This window comes from Trematomus bernacchii, unplaced genomic scaffold, assembly GCF_902827165.1.
Source record: "Trematomus bernacchii unplaced genomic scaffold, fTreBer1.1, whole genome shotgun sequence".
In the NCBI taxonomy this organism is placed as follows: Eukaryota; Metazoa; Chordata; class Actinopteri; order Perciformes; family Nototheniidae; genus Trematomus; species Trematomus bernacchii.
Genome location: NW_022987477.1, coordinates 2,796,803 through 2,819,569, shown reverse-complemented (window position 1 = coordinate 2,819,569; position 22,767 = coordinate 2,796,803). Strand labels below are relative to the sequence as shown.

The window sequence follows — 22,767 nt, the reverse complement described above, 5'->3', positions numbered from 1 at the left end:
CTGAGAAAAATCTATATTGATTCTGACACTTCTACATCCAACTCACAGATGTAACCTTGCTTTGATAAAAGAAATTATTCATATAACCCTTTTAGAAGTGAAGTTGTAGTCATTTGTTTTGTTCATGTCATTTTCGAGCCTGAAACCTGAAAAACAGGTTCGGGGCTTAACAGGTTAATACTGTGTGCATACTTTAGATTTTTTAATATGTAAGTCTGTTCTCTTTACTTACTTCTTCTGCTGTTGTGATAATGTACATTTCCCCTGTGCGGGACAAATACAGGAAATCTGGTTCTGATATATTAAAAGCTGCTTCTTCTGCGTTTTAACAGAAAAGACACAAAGCAGACAACACCGTGAACAACAAGACAACAATAGGTACGCGTGTGTGTGCTCGTCGACTGTCTGTGAGTTTTCCATGAGTGTGTCTATTCCTGTGGGTTTTCCTTTCATGGCTGACTGAATGGCTGTTGTCTGTCACTCACTATAGTTCGAGCCCCAGACAAAAAAGTTTAGTGGCCATGAATTGTGTATGAGTGTGGCTCTATAGGCTGACTGATGGCTGTGTTGTCCTTGTCTCTCAGTGCTGCGGAGCGGAGCCTGGCAGACCATCATCTGGAAACAGGTATCGCTATCATCACACTCTGCATCTCTGTCGCTCTCTCATCCGCCCAATGACTCAGTTTTACCATTGACTTAAATACTTAAAGAGGCCCTATTGTGCTTTTTAAGGTGACCTCATGTTCTGTTGCAGCCTGCCAGGCTTGTTTTTAATCCATATACAGCACTTTGTTTTGAAAAGTGCTGTATAAATAAATGTATTATATACAAATTATTGTAAAGTAATACTGCAAGGGCACCTAGGATAGATGGCGAAAGCAAACACATTAATGTAATAAAAGTATGGTCTAGTTTTTGTTAAATTGGGGATTAAAATATAAAATGTCTTGGCTTGTTAAGTTATTCCATATTTTCTTCCTTTTGTGGCAGCACTGTAGTCTCTCAGTCTGCGCTTGCTCAGGATCTGTCTGTAAAATGATACTAGTCCAATTAGTATTGACCTTTCAGAGCCAGATAACAAGTGAGTTAGTGGGCAATCTTTCCAATATTCCACATAGTTGAATTATATAGTTTTCTGCACTTCCTCTGAACCAGTAAGCGTTTTCTTCCGGTGTCCGGAGCTAAATGAACCCCCTGTTCTCACGGAACAATGCATGTCCACTGTGTGTCCTTGTAGCACACATAACCATTTTCTCTAGATGGGGTCTCTCTTAGATTGTACTCATTAACCGAGTCAAGCTGTGTACAGTCTTGCTCCAGCAGCTCAAATCAAATCAGCCTTGAGTCTTTGTTGTTTAGTGTACAGCAGGAATGTAGCCCCCTTGTTACTCAAGGTCAGAAAAGGTGGAGGAATTTGTTCCAGCTGCTGCTGACTCAATAAAGTCCATGTTTAGGAGAGGTGGTGACAAGATTTCCTTAAAATGCTCTCTTTTCCTTGAAATTAGGACTTTTTTTGAACACGTAATTTTATTTTCCTTTTCTGTTATCTACATGCTTGTATTTCTTTTATTTTTGCCTGTCTTGCTTTGGTTGCAGACTAATCAAAAGAGTTAAAGCTACGCACTGCTGTGCTCCCCGTCACTTTATCTCAAGACTTCCTCTCTCTCTGTTGGCTGCCTCTAGGTTGGTCACTAATAACCTGTGCCATAAATAACCTGCTTCTTGTTTCCTCTCCCCCCCTTACCCCTTCCATGACCCCTTACCTTACCCTTGACTCCCCTCCTTCTCCTTCTCCTTCCTCTCACGCTGTTGCACTGCTGCGTCCGGCCACCAGGTGGCAGTAGGAGACATAGTGAAGGTGACCAATGGCCAGCACCTTCCAGCTGACATGGTCATTGTGTCCTCCAGGTCAGACGTGTGTGTGTGTGTGTGTGTGTGTGTGTGTGTGTGTGTGTGTGTGTGTGTGTGTGTGTGTGTGTGTGTGTGTGTGTGTGTGTGTGTGTGTGTGTGTGTGTGTGTGTGTGTGTGTGGTGTGTGTGTGTGTGTGTGTGTGTGTGTGTGTGTGTGTGTGTGTGTGTGTGTGTGTGTGTGTGTGTGTGTGTGTGTGTGTGTGTGTGTGTGTGTGGTGTGTGTGTGTGTGTGTGTGTGTGTGTGTGTGTGTGTGTGTGTGTGTGTGTGTGTGTGTGTGTGTGTGTGTGTGTGTGTGTGTGTGTGTGTGTGTGTGTGTGTGTGTGTGTGTGTGTGTGTGTGTGTGTGTGTGTGTAACTTTTAGCACTTCAATATTTTGACGTCTCTTGTCCACAGCGAGCCGCAGGCCATGTGTTACACTGAGACGTCCAACCTGGATGGAGAAACCAACCTGAAGATCAGACAGGTAAGAGACATTGCTATGTTTGTAAGGTTTCTCAATGCATGGTCAGAGAGGAAATTCTCCCCTTATTTAAATGTTGGCAAAGAAATATGTAATACTTCTCCTCATACGCCTGATATTTGCATCCACTTGGGTCTTCTATCCATTATGTTGATTACAGTTTGACCCGTTTTGAATTATGATCCATGATTTACGGTAATGTACTCTGTTCTAATCCTGTTTGTCAAAAGTACTCCATCAAAAAACTTTCCTTGACTTGTGACTTATGATTTCATTTCCCAGGGTCTCTCGCTCACGGCTACCTATCAGACCCTGGAGGATTTGAATGGTCTGTCTGGTCGTCTGGAGTGTGAAGGCCCCAACAGACACCTGTACGACTTCACTGGGACTCTGCGGCTGGAGAACCAGAAGTGAGAGACACTCACACACTCACGCACACACACACACACGCAGACACACACACACACACAGTTATTTTTTCTAACTTGAAAGTCAAGAGTATTACAAATAAAAGTATGTTTGTATAAAACTGGCCAAGAGAGGAGGATACATCTATATAAATATCATAGATGTTTAAAGTCTTGCCCAGCCTTTCATACAGCAAAAAAAATTACATAAATTAAGAATTTATGAGAAAAACTAAAGCTTGAGAAGTGACTAGAAAATAAGGAATCTTCAGTTTTACCTACAAATAACACAAAAAAGCAGGTTGCTCTAAATCTGCATGAATGTCTCCTGTGTTGTTGCTGATTACCTCCCTCTCTCCCCTCAGTCCCGCTCCTCTGGGTCCCGACCAGGTGTTGCTGCGCGGCGCTCAGCTCAGAAACACGCAGTGGGTTGTGGGAATTATTGTCTACACTGGCCATGACTCTAAACTGATGCAGGTAAACCCAACCTCATGTCTGAATTCAGTAATTTGTTTATAATGTGAGAAAAATCCTTAGATTAGAATCTGTCTCACTTACTAATGATCTGCATAGGAATAATTTGGAGCTTGTAACTGAGTGACACATTAATAACCGGGAGCACATCCAAGTCTCTGTGTTTGGATTGCTGACAGATTTGTGTGCCAAATATGATTTGTAAATGAGTATGACACATTTTAATTAGTGAAGCACAAGTGTTGAAAAGGCTGCCGCGATTGAACCCTCATCCAGCGACATCTTAATGTGAGTGTGCTTGTGTTGTATTCATTGTTGCAGAACTCCACCAAGGCCCCTCTGAAGCGCTCTAACGTGGAGCGGGTCACCAACATGCAGATCCTGGTCCTGTTCTGCATCCTGCTGGTCATGGCCCTGATCAGCTCTGTGGGCGCCGCCATCTGGAACAAACAACACACCGAAGAGTCCTGCTGGTACCTGAACCGGGCCGGTGAGCAAACACACACACACACACACACACACACACACACACACACACACACACACACACACACACACACACACACACACACACACACACACACACACACACACACACACACACACACACACACACACACACACACACACACACACACACACACACACACACACACACACACACACACACACACACACACACACACGAGATCATTGTCGACCGGCTTTGTAGTCGTCTCCGGAAGGTGTGCGCTGGGATTGGAGGGCGTCGGGCCCGGCGTGCTCCAATCACAATCTTCGGGGGCGGACCAGGAGATGGGTAGCCAATGACATCAGGGCAACCGCACTGCTCATTTACATAGAACACATTCAGAACAGAGTTAACAGGACCGGGGAGGCAGTGGCCGTAACACACACACACACACACACACACACACACACACATTTCACCAGAGGAGGAAGAAGTACTCAGGTCTTGTACTTCAGTAAAAGTAGAAGTACCAGACTGGATTTGTAATAGAAAAATATTATACTGACTTACTTACTTTAATAATATCATTGTGTGATTCGTATTTGCTAATGTTTATCTTTATTTACTACTTCTCACACTTAGCTAAGCTTGGGAACATTCCTTATTAAGAAGATTTGTTGCAGTGTTGTTAGTTACACTCTATGTGCACCAACAGTATGACCTTCACCTTCCTGATATGTCCTCCCTAACTTCCAGAATGCTCCTTTCATTATCACCAAGCTCCACCCCTCCCTTTCTCCTCTCTCTGTGTTTAAATATCCCAAACTCTACTCTTGGTCTTTCACTCTGCAGACTGTATGACAGCTGAATGGTTTGATTCTCTATCCACATTTGATAAATACATTCCCACCACAACATTCAAAATGTTATTCAAGTAAAAGTACAAAAGTATTAGCATCAGAATATACTTAAAGTACACATTTCTTCCAATTGGCCCATTTTAGAATAATATATATGATATGTTCTGATTATAATTACAGATGACATCTCCACTAACTTTGCGTACAACCTGCTGACGTTCATCATCCTGTACAACAACCTGATCCCCATCAGCCTGCTGGTCACTCTGGAGGTCGTCAAGTTCACACAGGCGCTCTTCATCAACTGGGTACGCTGTGTGTGTGTGTGTGTGTTCAAAGTATATATCATTATTCTTTTCTGCAAAGAACATCATCCATTTTTGTTTTGAATACTAAGCTGCTATTTCCCCCCCCCCCCCCCTCAGGACATGGAGATGTATTACGCAGAAACAGACACACCAGCCATGGCTCGAACGTCCAATCTGAATGAGGAACTAGGACAGGTCAGTCCCTCTCTTCGTCATAATGACTCACTTTAAGATTGGAAATGGGTGCTAAGTACTTGTTTTTCTCCATGTTCTGTTCCAGGTGAAGTATCTCTTCTCCGACAAGACAGGGACTCTGACCTGTAACATCATGCACTTTAAGAAGTGTACCATTGCAGGACTCACATATGGGTCAGTCATCTCTTTTGTTTTCTTGTAAATTATTTATTTCTTCTTTATCTATATTTAAAGTCCACCTGCAAAAAGAAAGGTAGCTGAGAATTCCACCTAATGCAAATAACCTCCTTTTTAAATCTCTATTTTTATACCACATCATGTCTCAGACTAACTTGTTAATTAAAACATCAGCTGTTAATAATTGTATTGAACTAATCAAATCATCAACTGATTGATTCCTTTCCCAACACACCCTCATCCATCACTGCAGCCACTTCCCTGACCTTGACTGTGATCGTTCGATGGATGACTTCAGGTGAGTTTCCTCTGGTCGGGTCATTTTAGGCTTTGCATGTGTTAAATAAATGCGCTATGATCACTAAAACCTCACCTATCATGGCCTGGAGTGCTATTCGAGTGCCAAACATATCATTTTATTCTCAGTATTAGACAGTATTTGGCCATAAATGTATTTTTCTTCAACAGCACTCTGCCGGCCAGCCCCAATAACTCTACAGAGTTCGACGACCCAACTCTAGTCCAAAACATCGAGACTCATGTAAGTGTGTCCCTAGCTTTCCTAACATGTTTTTATTTAAAGAGGCCCTAATATGCTCATTTGATGTCCCGCTCCTTAGCCTATAGAGAGAGGCTCCTCCGTAAGAGCCAGCGACTCTGGGATTTGTAGTCTTTCTAGTTGCGTATTTTTCATAGTCTTATATTTCAACAGTTTTACGACAAACTGTGACTTTTTTGACATGGAAATGATTTTTTAAGATTGACAAACATCAATTCAATCGGGATCGAAAGATAATCTTTCTCTCCCCATTGACTTCAATACATACTTTTTCCGAAATAAGGTCCCGTGGTGGTCACCGGAAAGGGAGGGACTTCGCCTCTCTATAACGTACAATGTGGTGGAGCGCTAGCCAATAGGAACGCAACTGTTAGATACTGATGTCACTATTTTCCAGAAGAAAACAAAGGAGTCCAATGGAGGCTTTCCTTGGGAGGGAACTCTGGGATTTTAGCCTTTGCAGATCATTTACATAAACCTATAAAACACACTACATGAGAGGGACAATTCCATAAAGCATTATCAGGCCCGTTTAAATTCAAATCTATCCTGCCCAAAAGAGACTAGAGGATGCTTATGTCCGCTCTGTTTGTGTGTTCAGTCCACATCCCCTCAGATCTGTGAGTTCCTGACGGTGATGGCAGTGTGCCACACGGTGGTCCCAGAGAGGGAGGAAAACGGGATCATTTACCAGGCGTCTTCTCCAGATGAAGGAGCGCTGGTCAAAGGAGCCAAAGGACAGGGCTTCGTCTTCACAGCAAGAACCCCGCGTTCAGTCATCATCGAGGCTGTGAGTGTGTGTCTGTGTGTTTCAGTGCAGGATGAGCTGCTTTTCACCAGAGCTGACCGTTTGTTGTTTATTCCAGAGAGGAAAGGAGATGAGCTATGAGCTGCTGAACGTGCTCGAGTTCTCCAGGTAATATGTCAATAAATGACTCTGTGATATAACACTGTACTGTGTTTCGATTCTAAAGCCACTGCTTCCTTCACAGTAACCGCAAACGCATGTCTGTGGTGGTCCGGACCCCCACCGGGAGGCTGAGGCTGTACTGCAAAGGAGCTGTATGTTATCTCCTTTTATACATTTTAATAAAGCAGTTTAAATGTCTGTGAATTTGTTTTTATTAATGCGTTTTTTTCTTGTTTTTGCAGGACAATGTCATTTTTGAGCGTCTGACTGAAGCATCCCAGTACAAAGAGTTAACTATGGCTCATCTGGAAGAGTTTGCTACTGAAGGTAAGACAAGTTAGAGAGTGGGAGAAAGTAGTCATAAAATCTGCTATGCAATCTTATATCATCCCTTCCCTGGTCTTCAAACTGATCTTATTGACATTACTTAAACCCACCTTTGGTTAAAGCTTAAAGGTAGGGTAGGTAAGAATGGAGAAACCAGCTCCAGTGCGCTAGAATTTGAAAGTACGCAACCCAAAAGAATCTGCCCCTTCCTTCAGACTTCCTTACAGAGCCCCTCCTCCAACACACACAAACGCGCACATGACCAATGAGGGCACGAGATAAGTTTGTGCACAGATGGAAGGCTGACAGGCAGGTAGGCCATCCAGTTATTTTAGCCGGGCCGGCTCAGATGATTGGTCGTGCTTTTTACAGCGCCACGGCTTCCACAGATGACATTTTCTTATGTATTTATTGCCAAAGCATTTAATTTATTCATTGCTATCGGGATGTTAAGAGCATTCCATGGAATATAACAAAAAGTGTTTCTGAAGTGAATTACCTACCCCACCTTTAAACTACACAATCTTTCCTGTTTCTTAGTGTTTCAATTGAGTTAGAAACATGTTGTATTCTCCATGTTCACATGTTGTCCTCGTCCCATCCGTCCAGGTCTGAGGACTCTGTGCTTCGCCTATGTGGACCTGGAGGAAGAGGCTTACCAGGAGTGGCTGAAAGAATACACCATCATCAGCACGGTGCTGAAAGACAGAGCTCAGAAACTAGAGGAGTGTTACGAACTACTGGAAAAGGTAAACACGACGTCGAGAGACCAGAATATTCTCAAACACACACTTCATGTTCAGGGTGTCCGCGGGGTCTTAAAAAGTATTAAAAGTTGATCAATCAATTTAGCGAAAATTAAGGCTATTAAAAAGTATTAAACGGCATTTTACCAAGGTATTACATGCTGTAGCTTGTTTTCAATAAGTATATAAATTGTCCAAAGAGGTTGTATTCTACAGTTTGCCTGAATGTAATCATTGCGTAGGTGTGTCGTGTGATTCTGTGTAGTTTATTTATGGCATCCCGTTGGATTTGACGTCATCTGAACAGGACATCGCACGCTCACTGCTTGATAGCGCGCGAAGGTCCGTTTACGCCGGTTGTTAAACAACATCGTTATGGGGAAATGCAAGTCTGCGTCCAAATGGTTGGAAGATAAGGAGGAAGGACAATCAATACTGTATATAGTAAATGTGAGGTAAAGTGTGTCGCCAATGTAACCGGTTAGAACTCCAAGTGGCGATGAGGTCTTAAAATGTATGGAGAGGGTCTAAAAAAAGGTCTTAAAAGGTTTTACATTTGACTTCAGGATTCCTGCATATACCCTGATGTTGTCCAGCAGGGGGCAGAGTGGCTCCATTGATTCCTACACTGATAGAAACATGATACTCATTCATTACTAATCTGTACATTGCAATACACAATTAGATGTCCCTAAGTATTAAGTATATTGACTTTAAAGCAGATTGCAAAGACAGATGCTGCTGTTTATTTACTGGTTATCTTGTATTTGTTTACAAGAAATATAGAACTAAGTGGGGAATACGTGAGAAAACTAATACAGATGTTTCAGAAAAATAGGGTTTTTCTGAGGTTGTACTTATAGGTGGTGAAACCCAGGATTTAGAGTTAAGGGTCTAGGTGAGAGAAGTAAGTGAAGAGGGAAGAAAAGAGGAAGCAGGAGGAGGGGGGGGGGGGCTCAGACTGGGAGACCACAAGGGTAATTACCTGCACCAGGCTGCCAAAAGCCCCATAAAACTGAAGTCAACAACACTGCAGTGTTAACTTGTGTGTCTGTGTGAGCGTCCGAGTGTGTCTAATGAGGGTACACATGCATTTAAATGCTGAACAAATTAAAGTATGGGGGGGGGTTAGGTAATGGGTTACTTCTTGGCACGAAGACACAGAGCTGCTGTACCAACCGAACTCGCTGGCATGGTGCTCGTCCTCTAACTAGATATGGATGATGCTCTCCGCAGAGAAAGAGCCCTCGCATACCGCCGACAAATCCTAAATATGATTTATTTTAACCCACTTATTCTGTGCCATTTTTAGCCTCTTTCAAAATAGAGAGAAACGCACAGCTTTACTTCTAATTCATGTGCAATGTCTTTTCTAAGTGCTGCTGTGTGACAACTAATTAGTTAGTTAGTCAGTCAGTTAGTCAGTTAGTTAGTCAGTCAGTCAGTTACTCAGTTACTCAGTTAGTCAGTCAGTTAGTTAGTCAGTTAGTCAGTCAGTTAGTCAATTAGTCAGTTAGTTAGTCAGTTAGTTAGTCAGTTAGTGAGTCAGTTAGTTATTCAGTTAGTCAGTTAGTGAGTCAGTTAGTTAGTCAGTCAGTCAGTTAGTGAGTCAGTTAGTCAGTGAGTCAGTTAGTTAGTCAGTTAGTCAGTTGGTGAGTCAGTTAGTTATTCAGTTAGTCAGTCAGTTAGTCAATTAGTCAGTTAGTTAGTCAGTTAGTCAGTTGGTGAGTCAGTTAGTTATTCAGTCAGTTAGTTAGTCAGTTAGTGAGTCAGTTAGTGAGTCAGTTAGTTATTCAGTTAGTCAGTTAGTGAGTCAGTTAGTTATTCAGTCAGTCAGTTAGTGAGTCAGTTAGTGAGTCAGTGAGTTAGTCAGTTAGTTTGTCAGTTAGTTTGTCAGTTAGTTAGTTAGTCAGTTAGTTATTCAGTTAGTCAGTCAGTTAGTCAATTAGTCAGTTAGTTAGTCAGTTAGTTAGTCAGTTAGTCAGTTAGTGAGTCAGTTAGTTATTCAGTTAGTTAGTCAGTCAGTTAGTCAATTAGTCAGTTAGTTAGTCAGTGAGTCAGTTAGTGAGTCAGTTAGTCAGTTAGTGAGTCAGTTAGTGAGTCAGTTAGTGAGTCAGTTAGTTCGTCAGTTAGTCAGTTGGTGAGTCAGTTAGTCAGTCAGTTAGTTAGTCAGTCAGTGAGTGAGTTAGTCAGTCAGTTAGTTAGTTAGTCAGTTAGTCAGTCAGTTAGTGAGTCAGTCAGTTAGTCAGTCAGTTAGTCAGTCAGTTAGTTAGTTAGTCAGTCAGTTAGTTAGTCAGTTAGTGAGTCAGTTAGTCAGTCAGTCAGTTAGTGAGTCAGTTAGTCAGTCAGTCAGTTAGTTAGTCAGTTAGTCAGTCAGTTAGTGAGTCAGTTAGTCAGTCAGTCAGTTAGTTAGTCAGTTAGTTAGTTAATCAGTTAGTCAGTCAGTTAGTTAGTTAGTTAGTTAGTCAGTTAGTGAGTCAGTCAGTCAGTTAGTTAGTCAGTTAGTTAGTTAGTCAGTTAGTCAGTTAGTGAGTCAGTCAGTTAGTTAGTCAGTCAGTTAGTTAGTCAGTCAGTCAGTTAGTTAGTCAGTTAGTGAGTCAGTCAGTCAGTTAGTTAGTCAGTTAGTGAGTCAGTCAGTTAGTTAGTTAATCAGTTAGTTAGTCAGTCAGTTAGTGAGTCAGTTAGTCAGTCAGTTAGTTAGTCAGTTAGTCAGTCAGTTAGTTAGTCAGTTAGTGAGTCAGTCAGTCAGTTAGTTAGTCAGTTAGTGAGTCAGTCAGTTAGTTAGTTAGTCAGTCAGTTAGTGAGTCAGTTAGTCAGTCAGTCAGTTAGTCAGTTAGTGAGTCAGTCAGTCAGTTAGTTAGTCAGTCAGTTAGTGAGTCAGTTAGTCAGTCAGTCAGTTAGTTAGTCAGTTAGTTAGTTAATCAGTTAGTCAGTCAGTCAGTTAGTTAGTTAGTTAGTCAGTTAGTGAGTCAGTCAGTCAGTTAGTTAGTCAGTTAGTTAGTTAGTCAGTTAGTGAGTCAGTCAGTCAGTTAGTTAGTCAGTTAGTCAGTCAGTTAGTCAATTAGTCAGTTAGTTAGTCAGTTAGTTAGTCAGTTAGTCAGTTAGTGAGTCAGTTAGTTATTCAGTTAGTTAGTCAGTCAGTTAGTCAATTAGTCAGTTAGTTAGTCAGTGAGTCAGTTAGTGAGTCAGTTAGTCAGTTAGTGAGTCAGTTAGTCAGTTAGTGAGTCAGTTAGTGAGTCAGTTAGTTCGTCAGTTAGTCAGTTGGTGAGTCAGTTAGTCAGTCAGTTAGTTAGTCAGTCAGTGAGTGAGTTAGTCAGTCAGTTAGTTAGTTAGTCAGTTAGTCAGTCAGTTAGTGAGTCAGTCAGTTAGTCAGTCAGTTAGTGAGTCAGTTAGTCAGTCAGTTAGTTAGTTAGTCAGTCAGTTAGTTAGTCAGTTAGTGAGTCAGTTAGTCAGTCAGTCAGTTAGTGAGTCAGTTAGTCAGTCAGTCAGTTAGTTAGTCAGTTAGTCAGTCAGTTAGTCAGTCAGTCAGTTAGTTAGTCAGTTAGTTAGTTAATCAGTTAGTCAGTCAGTTAGTTAGTTAGTTAGTTAGTCAGTTAGTGAGTCAGTCAGTCAGTTAGTTAGTCAGTTAGTTAGTTAGTCAGTTAGTCAGTTAGTGAGTCAGTCAGTTAGTTAGTCAGTCAGTTAGTTAGTCAGTCAGTCAGTTAGTTAGTCAGTTAGTGAGTCAGTCAGTCAGTTAGTTAGTCAGTTAGTGAGTCAGTCAGTTAGTTAGTTAATCAGTTAGTTAGTCAGTCAGTTAGTGAGTCAGTTAGTCAGTCAGTTAGTTAGTCAGTTAGTCAGTCAGTTAGTTAGTCAGTTAGTGAGTCAGTCAGTCAGTTAGTTAGTCAGTTAGTGAGTCAGTCAGTTAGTTAGTTAGTCAGTCAGTTAGTTAGTCAGTTAGTGAGTCAGTTAGTCAGTCAGTCAGTTAGTCAGTTAGTGAGTCAGTCAGTCAGTTAGTTAGTCAGTCAGTTAGTGAGTCAGTTAGTCAGTCAGTCAGTTAGTTAGTCAGTTAGTTAGTTAATCAGTTAGTCAGTCAGTCAGTTAGTTAGTTAGTTAGTCAGTTAGTGAGTCAGTCAGTCAGTTAGTTAGTCAGTTAGTTAGTTAGTCAGTTAGTGAGTCAGTCAGTCAGTTAGTTAGTCAGTTAGTCAGTCAGTTAGTTAGTCAGTCAGTCAGTCAGTTAGTCAGTTAGTTAGTCAGTTAGTGAGTCAGTCAGTCAGTTAGTTAGTCAGTTAGTGAGTCAGTCAGTTAGTTAGTTAATCAGTTAGTCAGTTAGTCAGTCAGTTAGTTAGTTAGTCAGTTAGTCAGTGAGTCAGTCAGTCAGTTAGTTAGTCAGTTAGTCAGTCAGTTAGTTAGTGAGTCAGTCAGTCAGTCAGTTAGTTAGTCAGTCAGTCAGTTAGTCAGTTAGTTAGTCAGTTAGTGAGTCAGTCAGTCAGTTAGTTAGTCAGTTAGTCAGTCAGTTAGTTAGTGAGTCAGTCAGTCAGTCAGTCAGTCAGTCAGTTAGTTAGTCAGTTAGTTAGTTAATCAGTTAGTCAGTTAGTTAGTCAGTTAGTTAGTTAATCAGTCAGTTAGTTAGTCAGTTAGTTAGTCAGTTAGTCAGTTAGTCAGTCAGTTAGTTAGTCAGTCACAGGATCAATAAAGTATATCTTATCTTTTTTTAAATTATCTCTTTGTTCTTATCTTTTTCCACCAACAGAACCTACTGCTGCTGGGCGCCACGGCCATAGAGGACCGTCTGCAGGCCGGCGTTCCCGAGACCATCGCCACTCTGATGAAGGCCGACATCAAGATCTGGGTCCTCACCGGAGACAAACAGGAGACCGCCATCAACATCGGTGAGAAAATAATCCCTAATGGACAAAATGTGAATCAAAGGAAAGACGGTCGTGCCACAACTTCATGGAGAGTAAGAGCTGTGGAGTTGCTGTTAACTGGAAGTCCCCTTGTCCCTGCAGTAGAGGAAAACTGTTCTTATTGTGGAGTTAATGAAATCACTGCGAGAAGAATAGCCACCATTATGTAGGCTGTGAAATGCCAGACATGTCTCCAATCTCTAAGTGAAAAGGGCCAGTGCAAGTTTGTCCACAAAAACTACAAAGAAAAAAATAAATAGTCTGGACACCCTCTGAACTGCATTGTAATTTCTCACACACCTTTTATAATCAAACTGCTTCTTAAACCTGATATTCAGAGGTTTGTTTTGCTGATCGCTGCATGATGGAGTCGAAGTATGCATAACACACTACAATAGAGTTAAGACAGTCCGGAGGCTGAATGGAGTCAGATAGCTGTGTAAATCCAGTCATACATGAGACCAGTTTCTCCCCCTTGTGTTTTGGGTTTGACTAAATCTAATCTCCCACCCTTCCCCCCCATTCTCCACCTATCCGTCTCTCAGGTTACTCCTGTCGTCTGATTACACACGGCATGTCCCTCCTCATCGTCAACGAGGACTCTCTGGATGTGAGTACACATTATTTCTGTGTACAGGATTGAGATTTGTTGTGTGTACAGGTAGGAGTTTGTAGGGTTTTGAGCAGGTTACTGTGGAAACTAAGGTGTGGTCCGCAGCCAGATTGGTGGGTGGGGCTCTTTGTGTGCGCCACAGGTGCAGGTAATTAAAGTCTCTGGTGTCCCTCTGGAGATGAAAAGAGACGAGTAGTGAAGCATCACATCTTCTTCCACATTCACATACTGTGCCTGGCTTTCAACACACAGTCTCCGTCTCTCTATCTCAGTCTGTTTGAGCTTCGGTACATTATTTACATTTCAAGAATCACACCAACAACCAAATAAAATAACTAAATGACACATGTAGCCTAACACATCATATATATTGTGATAATCTAATGACAAGTCTCTGAATTTGGCTACGAGTTCAGACCCGAAGTAGCTTTGAGATCTCTGACACCTTCTCATAACAGTTGAAGAGAAATAATAGTCTTGTTTTGAAGTGACAGTTGTTTTGTATGGAGATGACGTTTAAGGCGCTGTTGGATCTTATTAAGGCATCATTCTTTGGGACAGATTAAGTGAAATCTGACAATTTGGTTGAAAATCCCTGCTCTATCTAACCTATTTCTAGCTAAATGTGTGTTCACATGTTCATGATTTCTTGTTGCTATTTACAGTGATGTCTGAGCTCTGTACATTAGATTCAATCCCGAGATCCATGTTCTTTACATTCAGGTTTCATGTGTGATTGCTTAACCTAAATGGCCTGATTCCTGTCATGTGTCTCTGTGTCTGTCTCGCTTTCACACACTCCATGACCCACAACATGTGTACACACACACACACACACACACACACACACAATTCCAGTGTGTTCACTTTTACAGAGTTTGTTTATACGCGAGACCGGGGAGATTATGCCTCGTAAAGTTTAAGCGTCGGAACTGTGTGTGTGTGTGTACTGGTGTGTCTGTTTATGGGTGGGTGTGGGCACAAAGAGGGATTTTTTTTTGTCATAGCACAATCTTTAGAAACCTATATGTGGATAGCATTGTGGAATCCTGTGCGAAAATGTTCATCTTGGTCAGGAATTTAAATGTGATTGCACCACTTCACACCTATAATAGTTTTGTTTTCTCAGTTATTCCAAGTTCTAGTAAAGAAAACATATGGGATTTTACATTCCCATGATTCAAAGTGGGCCAGACAGCATGCAAGGCCGCTTAGACGCTGGGTAAACTGAGCCGCACAGGGTGACCATTTAATGTCAAGGTAATATAGAAACTTAAGCCTGAGAACTGCCTACGCTATAAGTACAAGAGGGTAAAGCTAATACAGTTAGCCCTCTTTAAGTGAATCATTCTTAATATGGTTTGGAGGATTTTATTAGCAGCCACCACATACAGTACTCTTCTACTCTAAAGTTCACAGTCTGGTCTGGGTCAGAGCATGAAGCACTCAGCTCCAACAGGTGACAAATTAAAAAAAAGTAGTTTCTTTCATTTTCATGCCCCGCCGTTATTGCTTGGACATATTTGACATTCCTGTCTATAGGCTTTAATTGCAGTCAGAGGAAATGTTATACTTATCTTCTTGGATACATTCTTCCCCAGAGATTACACATACATGGAGATAGATCCAATAGCACTTAAGACAAGAGGTTCTTGTTGTCATTTAAGTCTTTTTCTGCACCAACATGCCAGAAAAAATGTCTAACCCCTCTCATTTTAAATATGTCTACAGGTGAATGACATATAATGAGTCAGGGTGTACTGTTGCAAAGAAGGCCTTTGTTGAGAGTTGCTGTTTTAAGATGGGACTTCCAGTATAAACAAATACTACTTAGTGATAAGAGCTGGCGACCCGAGTACACTGTCACTCACCAATAGACGCTAATCTGTCCCAAAAAAAATACTCTGAAAACACAAAGAAAAAACTGGTGGGAATAGTGAGTGAGTGAGTAAGTGGCTGAGTTTATTAAAGAGGCCCTATTATGCTTTTTTGGGTTTTCCAGCCCCACAACAGAGTCATCCAGCTATCCAATCAGAGCAGACTGGGCTCTAGTAGTAGGAGAAAGATAGAGAGCTTTTTGAACATTAAAGCATGGAGACATGTCACAGTAGAGACACTACGTACTGATATGAACCTGAAAGTTAACAAAATAGGGCCCCTTTAAAATGTCCTTATGCAAAATGCAGACTTTCCGTTTAATACTCATTTAGCAGCAACTCAAAAACAACTCGGTTCACTCAGGGAATCCATCTTTCAGCTGGCCTCAGTACACAGAAATGGCAAACATGCACCCTGCTGATGTGTCCTTGAGCAAGCTTTTGAAATCTCAGGGTCATTATCACTCATGAGAGATGTTTTGTAAAATAGTTGGACTGACACAACTCTATATGGTGCACAGAGACAGCAGAGTTGAGAGGGACAGCTGGTTGACATGAAACATAAACCACGGGTCATGAGTGGAATTCTTCATGTGACAAGTCCATGATCTACAGTATGCATGGCGCATGCTTTCAAGAGGCTGGAAATGCAACGCAGCAAACACCAGACAGAATAAACAAACTGCTGCATTCAAACCCATATTTAAAACATGGGAATAATGAAAGCTGATTCACCTCCTATTATAGGGATAAGATAAGATGGACTTTTATTGATACAAAGTGATCACAAAATACAGTAATGCCGTCCCACTGACAGTCAGATATCTCCTAAATAAACGCATGAATAACTTGATTAGATGTATATCCCGACATAGGGATGTAATGGAAATGTTCAAATGTAGCATGTTAGCACGTGGTGTCACAGTCACGCCTGTCAATCAGTAGGACTTCAAACAGTCCGGTGGTGACTGCTGGTCGGCGTGGATGAAAGCGACACGGTCTTCAGCACAAAACTTATCTCACACTTAAAATAACTGCCGCTGGCTCAGCTTCTTTACGTCCGTGGGACCGTTCTGAACGTGTGAGCGAAAACAGAAGCTGCTTATCAAAATCTCACCTCCAGTTTGACCTCTTGCCCTCGTTTTAAAACAAAAAAATAGTCCCACCGTATCACTTCCTTTCTGCTGTAGCGTTGGATTTTGCAGTTGCACCCCCCCCCCCCCTACTATATTCTCCATGTCTCCTTCACACTGCTACCTCCACATCTGTCAGCACTCTCTCTATGCACAGGAAGCAACTACGCAGGAACAAAATGAATGTGTGAGCCAGAGGAAGAGCAGGAACAAGCAACAAATGCATGTGTGTTTATCTTACTGTAAGCGCGGGAGTGTGTTTGGAAATCGAAGTGTTTATTGTACTTCATGTATGAGATAGACAATCTGGATGGACAAAGAAAGAGGGGGTGGGAAAGAAAGGGGGAAATGTGAAGGCGATGAGTGAGTAGTAACGCGATCTCCTTTTGGTGCTCCTCCTCATCAAAACAAACCGTGTGAGCAATGCCTCCTGGGTAAACGCTTTGCGACCACTGAAGCTGTGACGAGCGCCATCTGTCACCTTCATCACATGCCACACACACACTGAGCCCCGCCCCCTTTTGTTTTAGTCTAGTTTCCAGCCCCTAGTCTTATTGTGAACCTTGAAAAGTTGAGTACCCCAAATGTTTGCCTCTGAAACAGTCACACACACACACACACACACTGTTTACCCTAGATGCAGTGGCACATGAACACCCTGATCATCTTGATAGTTCTGAATATACATTACATCCAACTTTCCCACAATCCCTCTCTCCCGTCTCGCTGCCCGCAGTACAACTCTTAAACAAACAACATCTCTCTTCTGCTCATTAATCATCTTTTTGCACACACACATTATACGTTTTTGTGTGTGTGTGTGTGTGTGTGTGTGTGTGTGTGTGTGTGTGTGTGTGTGTGTGTGTGTGTGTGTGTGTGTGTGTGTGTGTGTGTGTGTGTGTGTGTGTGTGTGTGTGTGTGTGTGTGTGTGTGTGTGTGTGTGTGTGTGTGTGTGTGTGTGTGTGTGTGTGTGTGTGTGTGTGTGTGTGTGTGGTGTGTGTGTGTGTGTGTGTGTGTGTGTGTGGTGTGTGTGTGTGTGTGTGTGTGTGTGTGTGTGTGTGTGTGTGTGTGTGTGTGTGTGTGTGTGTGTGTGTGTGTGTGTGTGTGTGTGTGTGTGTGTGTGTGTGTGTGTGATAATTAAACAGAGTATTAAATCTCAGTGGTGACAGAATCTGCACTTCAGATATGAGCATGCCTTTCTTCTCCTCACTCCGTCTCTTTTCCTTTTCCTCGAGTCTAGTTTACAATCCATTCCCTTTTGTTTGCATACTTGCAGATCATTTTAATGTTTGCAAAGACATTTTTGTGAGTTTACAAATCTGGTTTCAGTTTTACACACAGATTATTATATTTCATACTTTTTATTTCTCGCTTTTATCAGTTGTCCCTCGCTTAATGCTTTTTAAAATATTCTATGTACATTTGTCATGACGGTAGTAGCAATTTAGCTCTCTGAATGTAAAAGATGGTCTGGAATGGATCAACATTTGGCTTTCCTTATCCTCATTGTGTGCATTTATATATATATATATATATATATATATATATATAGATAGATATCTGTATATATGTGTGTGTGTGTGTGTGTGTGTGTGTGTGTATATGTGTGTGTGTGTTAGTGTTTAGTAAAGTATGCAATAGAGAAGGTGACCTGTGATATCTCAAACCGCCTCCATGCCCTTCCCATTTGCGATCCAAATATATACCCGATAAAATTCCACGCAGAAGGGGCCTGTGAACATGGTTTACAAAGTGTGTGTGTGTGTGTGTGTGGTTTTCCGACCTCTTTCAGCTCAGATGCTTATGAAAAATAAACATTTAGTCTGGCACCAAAACGCCCGCTAATGAGTTCTGTCTTATTGCAAACGGTGCAATCAAAGAATTTAGCGAATTTTTTCCCCTAACGTCTCCAGAAATAGCGGGTAATTTAGCGTGAGAAAGAAAAAAGTTACACAGTAATGGAGTTCCTTTTTTTTACTCATGTTTGTTCTCTTTGAGAACGTGTTAACAGATCGTAGCGGACCGTTTTGCGAGCTGTTTCATTTCATGTTGAGACCCTGCTCTTTCTCAGGAGGATGCTGTTGGGTCTGGACTTGCTGTACTTCAGTGAATGGCCGCCTGTTTGCTTTAACTAGTGTACCTTAGTTACCTTTTGAATCTGCTATAGCTCCCTGCAGACTTAGCCTGGTTATTATCCCAGGTTATCTTAATCTCTGACTGGACCTGCTGTGACAAGCCGCTGTGTTGCATTGGCACCTCACTGCTAGGCTGCTGAAATGTCTGCATTCACGTGAGGATTAACCCGTGTGTGTGATGCTCTTCTAGTGCCCTTTATAATGTGAATTCAGACATTTCTAGCAACTAATCTGTTATTCAATTCTTCTACATCTACTCCCAAATCATGCACCTTTGTATGCAGGGTTTTGCAAGACGTTCTGCATTAACACCCAAGAACTAAGTAAATGTACTCAAGTACTGTGCTAAAGTACATTTTTGAGGTACATGTATTTACATTTTATGCTACTTTATTATACTCCTAATCCATTACATCTTGGCAGCAAATATTGTACTTTTTACTCACTACATTTATTTGAAAAGTTACTAGTTACTTTTGCAGGTTCATTTAATTAATACAACAATTAAATCCAGTAATAAACTTGAACGTACTATTATGGATGGAGCTATCGGGCAATATACAAAGTAATCAATGTTATCTATTCCTTTTAACAGCTGCAACATTAATATGAAACGCACTTGAATGCATCACTCATTATACTCCAGTGATATAATATTAATACTTTGGATTTGGTACTTTTTGATGCCAATACTTTTGTACTTTTACTTTAGTAACATTTTGAATGCAGGACTTTTACTTGTAACTGAGTATTCCTACTCTCTAGTACTTTTACTTAAGTACTAGATCTGAGTATTTCTTCCACCACTGAACACCAACCGCCCCAAATGCTGTCTTACATGCTGTTTACTTCGCATTACGCTGCTGAGGCTTTCTGTGTGTATTCCTCTGTGATGAAGTGAGGACAAGCAGGAGTCAGTTTTGTCAAATTCTCATCTCCAACCCTTGCACAACATGTACACACACCCACACACACAACCCCTGTGCACTTACATACAAACACACACATGTTTCTCTCCTCTGTAAAAACACATGCACATCACACACACATAGTCACTTTGAGTTCCAGGACTCTGACAACCTGTAATCTCCTTTAATCCCTTCATTATGTTTTTGTTTTCCTTTCCCCCTGTTTGGGGAAAAAGGTGAATGCAAACAGGAATTCCGGCGTACAAAGAAAAACACACCGCCTCAGGCTGAGAAAACAAGAGCAGGGAACTTTGTGTGTTGGGGAAGAGAGGAGGGACACTTGTGTGCATGTGAGCATCGCTATTTGGCAAGAAGAAGAGAGGCCGCATTGTTCTTATGATTGGGTTACGTGTGTGTGTGTGTGTGTGTGTGTGTGTGTGTGTGTGTGTGTGTGTGTGTGTGTGTGTGTGTGTGTGTGTGTGTGTGTGTGTGTGTGTGTGTGTGTGTGTGTGTGTGTGTGTGTGTGTGTGTGTGTGTGTGTGTGTGTGTGTGTGGTGTGTGTGTGTGTGTGTGTGTGTGTGTGTGTGTGTGTGTGTGTGTGTGTGTGTGTGTGTGTGTGTGTGTGTGTGTGTGTGTGTGTGTGTGTGTGTGTGTGTGTGGCGCACACACATGCTGACCGGCAGACGGAGGGGTCGTCTCTCTGCGGGTCACTGACTCTCAGGTCCGACGGCCGCCAATAACCCGCTGTGTACATTCTTCAAATCTTCAAATGTTTGTCGCTTTTGTGTCTCTGAAGGTTTTGCTTTGTGTCTCTGAAGGTTTTGCTTTGTGTCTCTGATGGCCTTGTGTTTAGTTGGATTGGCTTTGTTTCCACAAACAGCTCCTGTTATGGGGAATTTAGTTTTGCGTCAGTCCTTATTTATTATGCGTTTAAGCTGAATTCCACATGTGCACCAAACAAAGCTGTCCCCTGATGGACGGCAGATGAGCTGTTTTCTAGTGTTTGACATTTGATGGATAGAACATCTGTGTTGGAGTACCCTGGACTCACCTAGAGGTCTCCTTAATGTATAGAGCTCTTAGAAACATAAAGCCAGAGCTTAGATTTAAGTCCTGTTAACCACTTTTTACTTGGTTTAATGACGACCCCTATTTAAAGCTATAAGTGTATTTCTTGTTGGAGAATCATCTGGACCACACAAGGCAGGGACGATACATATTGAACCATTTTAATGCTCCATAACATTGGGGCCGTGGAAATCTTAATTTCAGCAATCAGGTGTGTGTGTGTGTGAGTGTGTGGTAACTTGTAGCGTGCCTGCTCCTCCACCTGGAATTCATTACAACTCCGGGGGATGTCTATTTTCTCTATTAATCCGTGTTCCTCTATTATTAAGAGCTCCATCAAAACTGCCCCCAAACTACTGCAGGGCACGCTGGCATCTACACACACACACACACACACACACACACACACACAGATATAAATGATGCATTTAACCGCATCACAACATTAAACCTGCACATTTATCTGTTTCCCCCTATTGTGTGTGTGTGTCTTTGCATATGTTCTCCCACTGTAGTGTGTTGTAAAGACTTCACATTTGATGGTGGTTCAACGTGCCCTCAGGTCTTTGAAGCGTTAGCGTGTTGTGATAATGTCAAAAACAACTGTGAACTTTATACTGGCATTCTTCATTGTTTAGTGTACACAGAAGCGAATTCTTCCCCCAGATGAAAGCAGCTTGTGGAAGCATGAGCATATGTCTTCCATTTACCCGCAGTGATTCTGACCTTTTCTACAAATGTGTGTGTGTTTTGATGTGTGCTTCCACCGCTTTATGAGGCCGCAGTATCTGCAGAACCTGAACATGCGCTCACTTTGAGGGATGTTGCCAGATTGAGTCATTTTCAGGGTCAAGGAAAAGGAAAAACTCAAACCCCCCCCCCCCCCCCCCCCCCCCCCCTCTGTGTTTCTTTGTCTCCTCGCAGGCGACCCGAGCCACGCTGACCGCTCACTGCTCGTCCCTGGGCGACTCTCTGGGGAAGGAGAACGAGCTGGCGCTGATCATCGACGGCCAGACGCTGAAGTACGCTCTGTCCTTCGAGCTGCGCCAGGCCTTCCTCGACTTGGCGTTGTCCTGCAAGGCTGTCATCTGCTGCCGGTAGGGAAGACTCATCCATCACACACAGAGATTCACTTACATGAGCAAGCGTTGGTCATCCACAGGGTATCTACACACATTTTGGAAGTCTGAATTCACACAAAATATACAATTCAGTGGTCTTTTAAAGGGGCCTTTTTACACTTTTCCCTTCCTGTAACTAAACAAAAATAGTCTGCAGGAAGTCTAGACAAAAGTCTGGAATTGTAATCCATTAAAGGGTCAGGCAACAGTTGTTGGATCAACATTTAAAGATACACAGGATGATTTATATGCTGTGGAAAACCCCCTCTGTGCAGAGAAAATGTGCAGGCTCCAAACAAATTAAAAACTTTGAATGCAGTATTTTAACATACAAAGTCTTTGTCACGCAGACCCTTGTTTGGCGTGTGTACCTGCGTGTGTGTATGGGTACATGGTCGGCACATGAAGGCGTACGATAAAAGCCTTTCCACTGCACAGCAGGAGGAGAGTAACACACTGCATGGAAATGTCAAAGCAATGACTCACTAACGGGTGGCACCCCAGGAATGGGCACCGACACACACTCACACACACATTGTCATTATACTGTACATTTCCATTCATACAAAGTGCACTCTGTTCATACAATGTTTACTGCGTGTGCCCTTTTTTGGTCATGTTCCACTCCGGCGCCAGCTGTGATGTTTAACAAAAGACTTTCCACACGGCTTTTATGTGTGTGATCGTGCGCGTGTGTGCGGCCAGAAGGGAAGTAATTGACTCTCCCTTACATATCCAGGCCATATCCGGACTCAGTCTCTCAGGCCTTATGAACAGCCACTTGCTTCCTTTCCTCTTTCCTTCACTCCGTCCCTACTCCCTCCTCCCTTAACGCTAAACTGCTTCATGCTGGGATCAAACATCAATGTTTCCAGCTTGTGCAAAAGAGGCAAATGTAGGTATTCACATGTAAAGGAGCGTACTTGAGATTATTATAATATCCTTAATCTTCATTAGGGTACCTGAGGTTAGATTTTAATTTATTTGACATCCCACAATGCCTTGGGAGGTCCCGACCGTCACTTTGGGAACTAGCGCTGTAGGTGATTCCCAATTGAAGTGTGCCATAACACCGTTAATAAGGAGCCTGTACATAATGAGCGTGAGCTTTAAGACTTAAAAGGATCGCACCTCCTGTATGTGTGGTTCCGACATTTGGGAATGTGTGTTTGTCTCGGGCGCACTCGTACGCTTGGCTTCCTGACTTCACTGTGCGTTTGTTTATAGGAGGATTTAGCGGC

General features: G+C 42.2%; 1 protein-coding gene across 4 annotated transcripts in view; it reads left to right on the top strand.

Annotated features, from left to right (window-relative positions):
• The window catches only part of atp8a2 (ATPase phospholipid transporting 8A2), a 56,777-nt gene that overhangs the window by 14,753 nt on the left and 19,257 nt on the right, over positions 1 to 22,767 (top strand). For 3 of the 4 annotated variants that reach the window (XM_034148881.1, XM_034148873.1, XM_034148886.1), the window contains exons 5-24: positions 333 to 378; positions 585 to 625; positions 1,835 to 1,908; positions 2,305 to 2,374; positions 2,654 to 2,781; positions 3,144 to 3,255; positions 3,574 to 3,742; positions 4,744 to 4,871; positions 4,989 to 5,066; positions 5,152 to 5,240; positions 5,497 to 5,541; positions 5,712 to 5,784; positions 6,404 to 6,592; positions 6,669 to 6,718; positions 6,795 to 6,864; positions 6,955 to 7,039; positions 7,649 to 7,788; positions 12,515 to 12,653; positions 13,217 to 13,281; positions 21,330 to 21,502. In XM_034148881.1, the coding sequence (XP_034004772.1) occupies positions 333 to 378; positions 585 to 625; positions 1,835 to 1,908; positions 2,305 to 2,374; positions 2,654 to 2,781; positions 3,144 to 3,255; positions 3,574 to 3,742; positions 4,744 to 4,871; positions 4,989 to 5,066; positions 5,152 to 5,240; positions 5,497 to 5,541; positions 5,712 to 5,784; positions 6,404 to 6,592; positions 6,669 to 6,718; positions 6,795 to 6,864; positions 6,955 to 7,039; positions 7,649 to 7,788; positions 12,515 to 12,653; positions 13,217 to 13,281; positions 21,330 to 21,502 (1,964 nt within the window). The remainder of the gene's footprint in view (positions 1 to 332; positions 379 to 584; positions 626 to 1,834; positions 1,909 to 2,304; positions 2,375 to 2,653; positions 2,782 to 3,143; positions 3,256 to 3,573; positions 3,743 to 4,743; positions 4,872 to 4,988; positions 5,067 to 5,151; positions 5,241 to 5,496; positions 5,542 to 5,711; positions 5,785 to 6,403; positions 6,593 to 6,668; positions 6,719 to 6,794; positions 6,865 to 6,954; positions 7,040 to 7,648; positions 7,789 to 12,514; positions 12,654 to 13,216; positions 13,282 to 21,329; positions 21,503 to 22,767) is intronic. The other variant, XM_034148892.1, reaches the window with a different exon arrangement.